Raw genomic sequence first — 13801 nt, 5'->3', positions numbered from 1 at the left:
GCAGGCGCTGGGGCACCGCGGGCTCAGCAGCAGCTTCCACCCCTGCACCCATGGGGGCGTCGGCCCAGCCCAGAGCTCAGGCCCCCTGTCACTCACATGGGACACCTGGGTGGAGCTCCAGGCTCCTGGCTTCTTCCTGGCTCAGCCTTGGCTGTTATGGGCATTCGGGGCGTGAACCAGCGCATAGGAACCCCCCACCGCCCCTGTATCCCAGAGGATGGGGCCCTTGGCGGGGGCTCTGGCCCTTCCGCCCGCCCCGAGGCCCACCCGAGCCTGGCCTGGGCCAGCGTGGATGTGGACAATTTCGGTTCCTTCTTGGGGGCAGCTGGGTCAGCCCAGCGCGGGGTGGGGCAGCCACAGTGGGAGGGAACTGGCGGCTGGGCTGTGGGAAGGGCTGGGCACGGCATAAGCCAAGTGCCAAGTGCCATGCCCCGGGGGCCGCCTGCGTGCTGGGTGCTGACTGGGTGGGGTGCACCTGGGGCAGGTGAGGCGGTGGCGCCACGCCCAGACACACGCTCCCAGTCCCCCACCCTCCCGCCTTCCCTGCGCAGCCTCGGGGTGGGTGGGGGAAGCCCCCGGGCTCCCTGCTCCCTCTGCGGGAAATGCGCTTCCCGCTGGCTACCTGCGTCGCCAGGCCCTCTGTGCTTTGGGTCTTTACTCAAAACCCGCCTTCCCGGGGGACCTGCCTGGTCCCCGCCCAGCAAACCGGCAATGCCTTGAACAAGCCCCCGCCTCTCCTCCTGCACCTGCGCCTGCCGCCGGCAGGGGGGGGGGGCACTGAACTTTTCTCCTAAAACATAGCTATGGAAGTGAAATTCCTCTATCTGCTTTCTTATACTCTTATTTATTTATTTTATTTGGAAGGCAGAGAGTAAAGAGGAGAGGGAGAGAGGGAGGGAGGGAGGGAGGAGAGAGGAGAGAGATTGGTTTCAACACCTGCTGGTTCGCCCCGAATGTCCATAATACCCAAGGCTGGGAACTCCACCCAGGCCTCCCACATGGGAGCAGGGGCCCAAGGGCTTGGGTCATCTTCCACTGCCTCCCAGGGTGCGCATCAGCGGGAAGCCGGAAGCTGGGATTGGAAGCAGAAGCAGGACTCGAACCCGGCTCTCAGGTCCCGGTACGGACGTCCTGAGCACCTGCTGCGCGCCCACAGCCACTTCCAGGTGACAACCAGTGGCACTCAGCGCCACAGCACCGCGACACCAACACCTCCGAGCCGTCGCACAATATTCCCAGGGCTCCAAAGGGAGGCCAGGGAGAGAGGCGGCGCCAGGCCTGTGGGGCGCGCCCCGCGCTGCCCCGTTGGCGCATGAGTCAGGGGCTCGGTCCCCCCGAGTCTGAGGATTTCCCATGGCAGGGAGAGGCCGCACGTCCCTGGGACGCTTCCACCTGGCCATTCACCTCCGGGCGGCTGCAGACTGGGGGCCTAGGCCTTCCCGGGAGAGGCCGGCCAGGTGAGGCCAGGTGTGCAGCGTGGTGCATTCTGGGAGCGCGCAGGTGGGCCGCAGGGGGAGCTGGCGGCCGGAAGTCGCAGGACTCAGCAGGCCGGAGGGGCAGGGGCGGGTGGGGGCAGGAGGGAGACTGGGGGAGACGCGGTTGGGAGGCGAAGTCCCCAGGGCCTGGCGTGGCGGCCGCAGCCTACTTCTGGTTCCCAAATTCCTCTTTCCAGTCCTCGTGACTCACCGTCCCCTCCCCACAGCACCCCTATTCCCGACCACAGGGGCCTGCAGGCGGCGCTGGACAGAGGGAGTGGGCGGCGGCGGCGGGTCAGCCCCCACCCCACGCAGAGGCCGCTGTGCGGGAGAGGCAGGAGCGGGCACGGGTGACGGCCACGCTGGCCGCTGCAGGAGGCTGCGTGAGGCTCGGGCTGGTGTTGGGGCGCTGGCCGCACCGCAGGGCTCCCACTTCCCCCGCCGGCCCCCTGCAGCTGCGCACCTGCTGGGCGCTGGTCACTGCGGCCACACCCACATGAGAGACCCGGATGGAGCTCTGGCCTGCCGGCTCCGTCTGGCCCAGGCCCCTTGTGGGCATTTGAGGAGCAGGCCGGTGGGTGGAACAGTCTCTCTCTCTCTGCCTTTCAACTAAGTAAAAGTAAATAAAAATTCAAACAACAGGTGTCCCACGTCCCCGGGGACACACACACCCCATTCCCACGGCCTGGGCCGTCACAGCATTCCCGCCCCTGGCCATGAGACTGGGCCACCGTGATCGTGGACCTGAGCCCTCCTCCTACGGGAAGGTTTCACCTGAGAAACACCCAGCTGAGTGCCTACTGTGTGCCAGGGGTGCGTTCTGCTGCTCCCACAAGGGCACGAGCACTTACTGAGCACCTGCTGTGTGCGGGGTGGGGGGGGCCACGGTGCTGGCTGAGTGAGGAAAGGTTCCTGCCCTCATGGAGACACGGACAGTAAGGAGCTTACCAGGCAGCCAGGAGCTGTGCCGAAAACGACATAAATCCGTGAGGGCTGGCGACGACCAGGCGGCCGCAGAGTGAGTAGTCAAGGAGGCCTTCCTGGAGGAGGTGACATGGGCTGTTTCACAGGAAGTCAGTGTCTCACTCTGGCCAATGCCTGCCCCTTTGAGCTGGGGCCCTGTCGCCCTGCTCCTGCCACTACTCCCCCTCCTCCCCGTGCTGCTTCCAGCCCCCGGCCGTCCCCACGACTTCGAAGAGCTGTCCCCCTTCCTTCCGCCCTTGCTCCAAGCTGCCATCGCCTCACGTGTGGCCCGGCCACGGCAGCTCGGAACACCGACACCCCACAGCCACCGGGCGCCGCGGCTTTTGGCGCTCGCTATCTTTATACTTGAGCAGTGAAGTCCTGTTCCGCTGTGCAGTCCCGTGGCATCCAGGGCCCTCAGACCTCTCTAGTTCCAGAATGTTCTCCTCACGCCGGTCTGAGGCTGCTCCCCCCCCACCCCCCGCCCTGATCCACGAATCCCTTGCTTGGCCGGACTCCACTGAGGACTGAGACTGGCTTATCTGCCACCTGCTGTGAACACTCGGGGTGCTTCGAGTTTATTTTCTTTTTGAAAGACAGAAGAAGGGGGGGGGGAGAGGGAGGATGAGAGAGAGGGAGAGAGGATGAGAGAGAGGGAGAGAGGATGAGAGAGAGAGGATGAGAGAGGGAGAGAAGATGAGGGAGAGAGGATGAGAGGGAGAGAGGATGAGAGAGGGAGGGAGAGAGAGAGAATGAGAGGGAGAGAGGATGAGAGAGAGGAGGAGAGAGGATGAGAGGGAGAGAGGATGAGAGAGGGAGAGAGAGAGAGAGAGGATGAGAGAGAGAGAGGATGAGAGAGGGAGAGAGGATGAGAGAGGGAGAGAGGATGAGAGAGGATGAGAGAGATCTTCCACCTGCACGTTCGCTCTCCAGTGCCTGCGACAGAGACAGGGCCAGCCCACACTGGGGCCCGGGTGACACACCGGGCCGGGTGACAGGGACCCAGCTCCTCGTCCCATACTGCGGCCTGCCGGGGTGCACCTTAGCAGGGAGGCCCGGGCGCTCTGAAACGGGGCGCGGCATCCCCAGCGGCGTCTCCGGCGCCGAGCCCAGCGCCAGCCCCCACGTCGGGGTCGTGTTCTTTGTGAATAAAGCGGCGTGGGCGAGCCCGTGGGCCGCTCAGCGTGGACTGACGCGCTCTCATTCCCCTGGGCCACCCCGAGGGCGGGATCCCGGGTGGCACGCGGCGAGTTTCCATTGAGCTCCCTGAGACGCCGCCCGCCGTCCCCGGCCGGGCCTCAGCGGCGGCCTCTGCAGGTCCCGCGTGCGGCTCCGCTGTGCGTTTCTCCCAGGGGCGGAAATGCTGCTGTCTCCATCCTGGTAACTCCTCTTACCAAGCCGCTGTTGAAGTCTCCTGGCCATTTTTACGCCAGGCGCCCTTATCAGCGGGGTCTGAGGGCTGGGCTTCCCACTCCATGTCCCTGCACCTGCCCCAGCCATCACCCGCGACCTCCTCCCCTTGCCCGCCCTGGGGTCCTTCACCCCCACCCCACCCCTGGGCCCCACACTTGCCCTCCCGCACCCATTAGATACGCGCTCCGCATCTAGAACCCGGCTGTTGTCTGCTCCCCACTGAGTCCGGCTCAGAACAGCAGGTGCTGGCGAGGCAGCGCGGGGACAGGCACCCTGGCCTGGCCTGCTCCTCTCCTGGCCCCTGGCCCAGGGAAGGCCATGGTGAGGACCCTAGAGTGGTGGTGGGGCCGCGGGGGTCACCCGGGGCAGGGGCCAGCACGGCGATTCCGTCGGGGGAGGACGCCCACAGAAGGGAACCCCTGTCTGCCAATTCCAGAACCTTCCTCGCCCAGGGGACAGGGTGGGAGCGCCAGTGTCAGCCCTGTGCCGACTCGGTCGGGACGCTTGAAATGGCCCCTCCTCGGCTGTTTTCAGTGAGCCACGCATTTTCGCATTTTCGGGAGCTACTGATTTTTCGAATTGCGCTGGACGTTACACGAGTAAGTCTGGCAGCCCTAGCAGGGGCTGTAGTGGGGGAGCCCGGACTTAAAGCCTAGGATTCCCGACCCCAGCGCTTCTTCCAGGCGAACGTGGGCCTCCCCCTACCTGCGGGACCGCCCCTTGTTCTCTGGGCTCTGCTCTCCCTTTCTAGGAAAAGGGCCCTGGGGAATTCCTGAACCAGTCGCGGTCCCTTTAAAAGTGGTTTCGGGGGCGGGTTCACGGGGGCGTGTCGAACCCGGGGGCGTGTCGAGTCGGCGTTGGCCAATCCGGGGTCGAGCGGGCCGTGGGGGCGGGCCCGAGCGAGCGGACCGGGAAGGGTTAAAGGGGCGCACCCGCGGGTCGCGGACCGTCCGGCTGTCCCCGCCCCCTTCCGTCCGATCCTGGCTGTCCCGCGGCTGCGCCGGCCCTGCCGCCCGAGGGACAAAGCAACGCCGCCGCCGCCGCCGCCAAGCGGGTCCCGGACCGCGGTCGGGCCGACCCCCGGCCCCGCGCCTCCGCGGCCGCCGCCGCCCTAGGCCTGCGCGTCTGGGTAAGGCCAGCTCGGCGCGGGGACCTGCGGGCGGACCTGCGCGGGGACGCCGGATCCGGTTGGGCGCCCTGGGCCTCGGGGTTCCGCGGCCGCCCGGGGCGCACCCTGCTGGGGCCCTGCCCGTCGGCCACCTCGAGAACCGCCCCGCGGCGGGCGCCGGGGCTGCTGCTGTCCTTGAGGGAGCTCAGGAGCGCGCCCGCACGCGCCAGGCCACGCCACACCAGCACGCGCGGGCCTCTGCGGGGTGTCGCCCGGGTCCCGCCGGGGCAGCGCGGGCCGGGGCTCAGGGCTCCCCCGCACGTGTTTTTCAGCGCGGCCGCCACGCCCACAGCCGGGGCAGGCTCCTCTCCTTGAGCTGAGTGCCCGGCCTCAGTTTCCCCAGTCTCCTGGGGGCTCTGCACTTTTCTCTGGAATGCGACCGCCCCTTCGGAGTTAGTTCATTCAGCCTGTCCCCAAGGGGCGGGCCCAGTGTCCCCATCTGGTGGACGAGGCCCAGAGAAGCCCGGTTCAGATGCTGAGTGGCTTTCCCGGGTTTGGCCCCGGCTTCCCCTGGAGCATCCAGCCTGGGCTGGCAGAGGCCGGGCCCCCTCCGGCTTCCTGCCCGGCGGCACAGGCTGTTGACTCAGCAGCAGTGCCGGACTCTGAACTTGCTGGAAGCGTGCAGGGGAGATAAGCCGGGGCCCAGGCTCTCCCTCTAGGCCAGGCTGGGGACACTGCACTGCAGGCGGCAGGGGGTGGCTCTGCTGCTGGCCCCCTGCGGGCAGCCGGGGAGGAGGGCCTGGGGGCTGGGAGACCCCAAGCTCACCGCTGTGTGTCTGTGGGCAGGGACTTAGCCTCTCCACGGCTCACTTTTCCTCCTCTGGGAAGGCGTGGGGGCTGGGGACTGTTGAGAGGCCCAGGAGGCACCTGTGGGAATCTGCACACCTGCGACATGCCAGGCACGGACTTCAGCCAGAAGCTCCGCCCCAGAGCAGGCGACCGTGACCCAGGTAATTCGGTTTGGCATCCATGGGCTGTCCTGTGCAGAGGGTGGCCGGGGGCTGCTGGCCCAAGGTCATGGTCACCACCAGGGATGGTAAGAAGGCGGCCGTGTGTGTGTGTGTGTGGGGGGGGTGTATCACAGGCAGACATCAGCCTGGCAGAGACCCTGGGGTGGGGGCGCGCCTGGGGAGCCGTCCCGGGGGTGGGAGCAGAGGGCATCATGGGGCTGGGTCCTAGGAGCTCCCTCGCTGGGGAGTGGGTTCTGTGGGGCTGCGTGGATTGGACCTGACCCTGAGGTCAGCGGACGGGCTGGGCGGCACCTCCCTGGCTGGGGCGGGGTGGAAGGGGGTGTGTATGCGGTGGACAGAGATGAGGGCAGCAGGTGGGACCTCGGGGGGTCGGAGGTGGGAGGAGCGAGAAGCCTGGGGCCCTGGGCTGGCACAGGAGACACTGGAGGGGCGTGGCGGGGAGGGCGGCGCAGCCCTGCGCTGGTGCCTTCCGTGGGGTCCCCATGGCCGCGTCCTCACCGCCCTGACTTGCGACCCCGCTGTGTGGATGCAGAAGCTGAGGACCAGAGAGGCCGGGAGCTTGTCGGGGACACCCAGCCCAGACCCCACACGGGTGGCGTTTGACCTCAGAGCAGAGCGAGCCGGCCAGGAGCTGGGGACGCCAGCGCTGCCTGAGAGGTAGGAGGGGCAGGGAGGGTCCCCATGGGAGTGAGGGGGCAGGGGCGTGCGAGGTCCACTTTGCAGGGGGAGAAACCGAGGCTGAGGGGCACAGCCCCGAGTGAAGTGGGCGGCTCAGGGAGGCAGAGTGGGGGTTAAACACGCTGAGCCCCGGGCCCCTGGTCTTGGTCCCCCCGCCAAGCCCTGGCCCGCATCTTGATCCAGGTGATGTGTCCCTCTGGGACGGCATGCCCCTTCCACGCACTGCGTCGGCCCCGCGGCCCCAGGCCCACGCACACAGGGCCGTCGCCTGGCTGTTCCCTCTGCCTGCCGTCCCTTGTGTGGGGGGGGCAGGGGACTCTGCTCATGTGGCACCTCCCAGCTCCGCCCCTGCTGCTCTCCTTGGCCCCGGCACTGCCGACCCCTTCTCCTTTCTCCCAGCGCACGGAGGACGCGGCGGGCAGACACTGCGCCTGGCGGCAGGGACCCTGACCGCCCGCTGTCCTGTGTCCCTCGTGCCTGGCACACACAGCAGGCGCTCACCGCCCTGTTTCACGCATGGACAGCCGGAGGCCTCGTCATGACCTCAGAGCTGGGAGCCGGCGGGGACCACGGAAGGCGGCCAGGCACGGTGGCGCAGGCCTGGGTTTGAGTGTCGGCGCTGCTCGGCTTGCCTTGGGAGCCGGGCGAGTGGCTGACTGCTGCGTGCCTCGGTTTCCCCGTCTGTGAAGTGGGAGTGAGGAGAGGTTTGTGGGAGATTAAACGCGGCACTAGAGAATGTTGGCAGGTGGGGGCCGTCTCGGCAGCAGCTCAGGGAGGCTGGCTCGGGGGCGCCCGGCCTGGCCCGGGTTCCAGTCGCATCTCAGCTCCTTGGGAGCCCAGCGAGCCTCCGTTTCCGCTGAGACCCGGGGGTCGGGGTGAGCCCCGCCGCGGCCTGGCGCCATGAAGCTGAATGAACGCAGCCTGGCCTTCTACGCTACGTGCGACGCGCCGGTGGACCACGCGGGCTTTCTGCGCAAGCAGGGCGCCGGCCGGCCGGCCGCCTCGCACCGCCGCTGGTTCGTGCTGCGGGGCAACCTGCTCTTCTACTTCGAGGAGCCGGCGGCGCGCCAGCCGCTCGGCGTCGTGGTGCTGGAGGGCTGCACGGTGGAGCTGGCCGACGCCGCCCAGGACTTCGCCTTCGCCGTGCGCTTCGCCGGCGCCCGGGCCCGCACCTACGTGCTGGCCGCGGACAGCCAGGCCGCCATGGAGGGCTGGGTGAAGGCCCTGTCGCGAGCCAGCTTCGACTACCTGCGCCTGGTGGTGCGGGAGCTGGAGCAGCAGCTGGCGGCCATGCAGGCGGGGGGCTGCCCGGCCCCGCCGCGCCGGCCCAAGGAGAACGGCTGTGCTGTGTGGAGCATTGAGGCCACCCCCGCCTGTGCCGCGGCCGGGCCCGGGCTCCCGCCCCCGCCCCCGCGCCGGAGGGCCTCGCCGCCACACGGGCCTCTGGACGGGGTGCCCTTCGCGCAGCTGCACGAGTGGTACGGGCAGGAGATCCAGGCGCTGAGGGGCCAGTGGCTCAGCAGCCGCGCCCAGCCCTGAGGTCCCAGAGCTCCTGCTTCTGCCACGCCGTGGTCAAGGCCAGCCCCGAGGGCCGCTGCTGGACTCTGGGGGACTCGGCCCAGCCCAGCTGCGGGGGCGGGGGGCAGTGTGTGCCCGTCCTAAGGAGAAGCCCAGACCCCAGACCCGGCCAAGGCAGCAGCTGGGGCCTGACCGGCCCACTGGACGTCCGCTCCGCCCTGGCAGCTCCTTCCCGGGCCCTGGGTGTGGACAGAGAGGGCCCGGCCGGCCTGGCTCCGGGAGGCAGGTGGAGCTCTCAGGGGCTGAAATGGCCTGGCGCCAGGGCCCCCCCACAGCCTCCCGTCACTCCTACACTGCATCCTTGGTCCCTCCTGGGAGCAGTGGCTGCCCCACGGATGGGGCGGGGCCTCGGGAGCTCAGCTGACCTGCAGCGCAGGGCTGGGCAGTGCAGCCTGAACTGACCTTCCGGCAGGTTCACCCAGGGAGGCGAGGCACAAGCTGACTCACGGCCCGGAAGTGCCCAGGTGCTGGCTGGGGGTGGAGCTGTGGCTCCCGGGCCCTCCCCCCACCCCTGCCCTTGGCAGGTGCAGCCACTGTGCCCGGCTCACTGCCGGCCTCCTCCTCTGCTCACTGCAGTGCCGCTGTCATCCAGGGCCGTGAGCCTGGCCCTCCCCCTGGAGTGTTTACAGCCCCCGCGCCTGGGCCCCTTCAGTTCCCTGAGGGCTGCCTCTGGGGGCACAGACTCAGCTCACTGCCCCTCCCGCCTGTCTTTGGGGGGACACGGGCGGGTGGGTGTGCAGCCCGCTGCCGGCTCAGTGGGCTGGGGCTTCCGCGTGAATTTGACCTCTAAGTATCTGGGGAGGGGTCTCCTCGTTTACAGGGCTTTTGTTTGCTGCTGGCTGGGGGACTGGCCCTGCTCCCCTGCCTGGCGCCCCGCCCTCCCCCAGCAGGTACGGCTGGGGTCCTGGTGCGCCCTCTCCCCTCCCTGCCTTGCAGGGTCCACTAGGAGCTGCCCAGGGCCCTGCGTCCCGGCCAGAGGCAGCCGGCGGGGTGTCAGCCCCGGTCCAGGTTTCCAGACCTGCGGGTACGCAGCCCTGGTCGCCCCCTTCCCATGGTACGAGGCGTGGGAGGGAAGACTCCGGGGCTACAATAAAGGTTTGTCAGGGAGACGGCTCGTGTCATTTGTCCCCACCCGAGCCCTCGGCGATTTCTCTGGGAGTGTGCGTCCCTCGTGGCTGGGGGCCAGCCCGGCCCCTTCTCCCAGCCGCCTGAGGCCGACACCGGCCCCATTTTCCAGATCGTTGGGAGATTTACCACAGCCCGCCCTGCCGGAGCGTGGCAGAGCCGGGGTGGAAAGTTCTGGAGCCCTCGGCACAGGAGGGCCTCCAGGAAGGAGGTGGGGCTGATGGAGCACAAAGTCCTTTTTCGAATGGCAAGAAGTTTCGGGGCGGGGGGGAGGTGAAGGTTTGGAAGTCAAGTGCAGGCCGGAGACCTGGCAGATGGGGTGGTGGCTGAGCAGAGTCCAGATCGGGGTGGCAAGGGCGGGCCGAGGCCTGGCTCTTCTCGCTGGGGTGCCAGCCTGCGGCGGCTCGGAGGTAAAGGTTGGTGGTCCACCAGCCGGGGAGGGCAGTGGCGCTCACTGCACGGATCTGCCGTCCTGGGGGGGTCCGCTGGCTCAGAGGGGAGAGGCTGGCCAGGGTGGCCTTGGGTATTCCTCTTAGGGACCCGGTCTCCCTCGCCAGCCCGGGAAAGGGCACGCTTAGGAAGACGGGCCTACTCACTCAAGCTCAAGTTCAGGAAGGGAAGCTGAGCCGGCCGGGACTCAGACCACTCGTGAGCGCCCTGAGCAATTCTTCCCGTCTCCTGGGGGGCTCAGCCCACTCGTGAGCTCCCCGCACAGGCTGAGTCAGGGCACCGCTGTGGCCTCTGACCGCAGGCGCAGGATGGGGAAATGCAGGGGAGACGGCTCCAGGGAGGGGTGCTTCCTGCGAGCCGGCCACGGGGAACACGCGGGGAGGGGCTCAGGGCACTAGCCTAAGGGGGATGCTGAGGAGCCCCCGGGGTGGGGGCTGCCCGCCCGAGCACCCGGCCACCCCGAGTGCCCCGCTGCTGCTGGCCGCCTTGCAGGGGTGGCCTGAACCTTAGCTGCCGACTGACGCTGTGGGACCCAACAAGACGTGGGTGGAAGGGTCTTCTAGAAAGGTACAGAGACTCTCCATTGTTCTCTGCAGGGGGCTGTGTCCATGACGCCTGGAGCTGTGGCAGCAATCTTGTGACAATAAAGTTGGCTGTTTTCTAAAGAAAATGCCTTGGTGGGGTGTAGTGGAGGGTTAAGCTGCTGCCTGCCACGCCAGCATCCGACATCAGAGCTCAGGTTCAAGTTCCGGCCGCTCTGCTCTGACCCTGCTCCCTGCTAATGTGCCTGGGAAGGCGGCAGAAGATGGCTCTAGTGCTCGAGTTCCTGCCGCCCATGTGGGAGCCCCGGGCTTCGGCCTGGCCCGGCCCTGGCCATTGTGGGCATTTGGGGAGTGAACCAGCGGAGGGAAGACCTCTGTGTCTCTCCCTCTTTGTTAACTCCGCCTTTCAGATACATAAAAATATATCGTGAACATAATCTCTGTCTCTGCCTTCCAAGTAAAATGAAAATAAAATTCGTAAACATGGTGAGAAGGGTGCCTTTCGTTAAGTGCCGTTCGCCACAGCAGCAAGGAGGTGTGGCCAGGTCTGGGGACGGGGTCCCTCGCTCCCCCTGCGCCTGGCTGTGGTTGTGGCCGGCCTTGCCCCCAGTCCCGAGGGCGTCTGGGTGCTGCTTCATGGCCCAGGGCACAGCTCTCGCCGTTTCTCTGGCTGCAGGCCGAGATCCCAGGGCAGGGCCCCCAGGCCCAGGGGGTGGGGGGGAGGGAGGCAGCTGCTGGAGGGCGGGGCCCTGGCTGCCTCCTCCGGGTGCCCCCCGGGCCTGGCCCTGAGAGGCCTCACAAGGTTCCCCGTCTTGGACTTGCAGCTGCCAGGACAAGGTCAGTCCCGAGACCCCCGCTGAGCCCACGGCCTCAGATACCTGCACCGGGGATCCAAACAGGCCTGAGGCCCAGGCAGGGCCTCTGACGCCCCCAAATGCTGCTGATGGGGGCGATGGTTTCAGCCAACCCAGCAGCTCCGGATGCCACCGGGCCCAGATGACGGGACTCGCGGGGCCACAGATCCGAGGTCGTCAGTGTGCACCTGAACCCCGCAGCACCCTCAGAATGCAGATTCCTGGGCACTGGCTCTGAGGAGCTGGGTGAGGAGGCTGGGCGGGGCAGCTGGAAGGGATTCTAGGACCACAGGCCAGGAAGCAGCTTGGAAGGCAGTGTGGGGTCCCCGCTGGGGGAGACCGGGGGCCCACACGGCGCAGGCCCCCCACGCGGCGCCCCGGCCGGCCTCGGGGGCCTACAGAACACTGGATGGCGGCGACGGCGCTTCCCCACGCAGGCCGCGGAAGCCCGGGGAAGGCAGCTCGGCGCCGTGTGGACGCCCAAGCAGCCGTGTGGAGAGCCGCAGCCGGGCAGAACTGAGGCCCCAAACCCAGGGCCGGCACCAACCCGAGGCCCCCGAGCGCACTCAGCTCACGGCACGCTCATCAGGGTCCAGCCCCCAGAACCCGGAGCGGAGCCACTCCCGAATTCCACGGAGCCACGCGGCACCGGCCACATCCGCTTCAGGCGAGGAGGCGGGCAGGGCTCTCGGCTGACCCAAGTGGCTCCTGCAAGGGCAGCCCGGCTTCCACAGCCACACGGACCTGGGCCTCGGCTCTGCAGGGCTGGGCGTCCCCAACGCTCCTGCCCCCTGGTCACGGTCACGGGCGGTCCCCTCGGTGAGGTTTCTCTTTGCACTCACCAAGAAGGGGCCGGGAGGGAGGCTGCTGGCTGCAGGGTGGCCGCGGAATGAGGAGAGGGAGGGGGTGAGGGTGGGCAGTGAGGGGCGTGGAGACACGAGCCAGGGCCCCCTCCCCCAGCTCCTCAGAGTGCAACCTCCTGCCTCGACCCCACGGCTGCCCAGGACCCTCCAGGTGGGGCGGGCACCATGCCAGCTGCTACAACCTCCCTCGCCCCCCCCAACCCCAGCTTCCTCGGGATGCCCCCGCAATGTCCTACGCCAGCCCCACCTCTTGCCTGCTCTTCCCTCTGCACACCTCTGCTTTAGCGGGGGGGGGGGGGGGGGGCAGTCGCCAGACCGCCCCAGCTCCACCCCCTGCTCTCCCCACCCCCAAGCCCAGGGCACCTCCTCCTGGGAGCCTCCTGGCCGCCGCCTCCCTCTCAGCTCAGCCCTCCACAGCTCTGCCTTCAGGACAGGGGCCGAGGGCCTGGAGGGGAGCGTCCCCCCGGAGCAGCGGCTTGCTCAGCCCCGCAGCTGCTCCCGCCTGCCCCTGCATCACCCGCGCAGCCCTGACCTCTGGCCCTCTCAAGAGCTGTGGCCCGAGGGCCCCGGGGCCAGTCCTCCACCTGCTTCCCGTCTTCCCATCCACTCTGCAAGGGGTTGTCACACGGCCACTGTGGGGGGGGAACCGCGGGTTAGGCACTGGCTCCACGAGGCGGGGCTGGGATGGGAAGCCCCCAACCCTCAGGAGCTGCGGGAGGGTGGGGGCTGTGCCTCACCTGGTGCCGACCCCACGCGTCTCCCCAAGCGCGTGCCCAGGAGGCCCAGGGGCCGCCCCACCGGGCTGGGAGCAATTCCTTCTCCTGAGCGAGGCGGGAGACGCGGGGTAGTCACGCTCCGGGCCCCCAGGCCCTCCCGCACTGCACCTCCCGCACGGACACAGCCCTGCCCTCCACTCACGCTCACGAGCTCCTGCTCCGGGCGTCCGGGCGCACGCTCACAGGTCACGCACGGAGCGCTCCTCGGGACGATCATCCGAGCTGGCTGCTAGGACGCCCCCGTTTCACAGACGAGAAAACTGAGGCCCTAGTTGGGAAAGGTCCACGCTGTGCTGGACGCTAGGAAGCCCCCCCCCCCCCCCCCCACCGCTGCCGGCATTTTCCCACCAGCAGGCCGAAGGCCCCAGCCACTCTCACATTCTGTGGGGCTGGCACAACTTGTACCCTGGCTGGGCTCAGTGGCCTGGGGCCACTGATGTGGAGCCACGGGGCCCGGGTGGGTCATGGACTGTGCCCCGGCTAAGGACGGCCACCCCTCCACCCGCTGCAGCCACGTCAGAACCCGGCCCAGTGTGGCCGCGCCTACGGCTGTCAAGAGAAGCGGTCAGCGTGGTTTTTCTGGGACATGCCCTGTGTCTTAGAACTGGCAAACAACTCAAAACCCAGTGCGTTTTGTGGGAGTGGCCATTGAGCGCCACAGGTCGGACGCTCTCGCCCCACAGTGGGCTGTAAGGGTTCGAGTCCCAGCTCTGGAAGACCTCGGAGGCAGCAGGGGATGGCTCCAGGAGTTGGGTCCTGCCACGGGCCCCTGGCTCCGGCCCCGGTCCCGGTATGGCCGCAGTCACGGGCCCCTGGCTCCGGCCCCGGTCCCGGCATGGCCGCAGTGAGCCAGCGCATGGGAGCTCGCGCGCTCTCCAATAAGAAACGAACACATTCTGGAACACCCGATCCCCGGCCTCGGGACAGAGACACGAGACACCGGGC

The 13801-nt window shown here is 68.2% G+C and overlaps 1 protein-coding gene and 1 non-coding gene across 2 annotated transcripts; both read left to right on the top strand.

Moving 5' to 3' along the window:
- Nucleotides 1-4839: 4839 nt before the first annotated feature.
- LOC100337760 (PH domain containing endocytic trafficking adaptor 1) lies at nt 4840-7404 on the top strand. Its single transcript, XR_011385267.1, has 4 exons — nt 4840-4980; nt 5848-5969; nt 6523-6647; nt 7068-7404. It is a non-coding gene; the product is annotated as a PH domain containing endocytic trafficking adaptor 1 (transcript).
- Nucleotides 7405-7416: 12 nt separating this feature from the next.
- PHETA1 (PH domain containing endocytic trafficking adaptor 1) lies at nt 7417-8349 on the top strand. Its single transcript, XM_070066213.1, has one exon. It carries the CDS (start codon nt 7569-7571, stop codon nt 8205-8207), a length of 639 nt encoding a protein of 212 aa, XP_069922314.1. The 5' UTR covers nt 7417-7568; the 3' UTR covers nt 8208-8349.
- The last annotated feature ends 5452 nt before the right edge of the window (nt 8350-13801 follow it).

This window comes from Oryctolagus cuniculus, chromosome 21 (genome assembly GCF_964237555.1).
Source record: "Oryctolagus cuniculus chromosome 21, mOryCun1.1, whole genome shotgun sequence".
NCBI classification, from domain to species: Eukaryota; Metazoa; Chordata; class Mammalia; order Lagomorpha; family Leporidae; genus Oryctolagus; species Oryctolagus cuniculus.
Note: the sequence above shows the minus strand (reverse complement) of the source record. Positions and strands in the feature narration are given on the sequence as shown.

Coding starts and splice junctions, on each gene's coding strand:
- PHETA1 (XM_070066213.1), top strand. CDS start 7,569: ATGAAGCTGAATGAACGCAGCCTGGCCTTCTACGCTACGTGCGACGCG.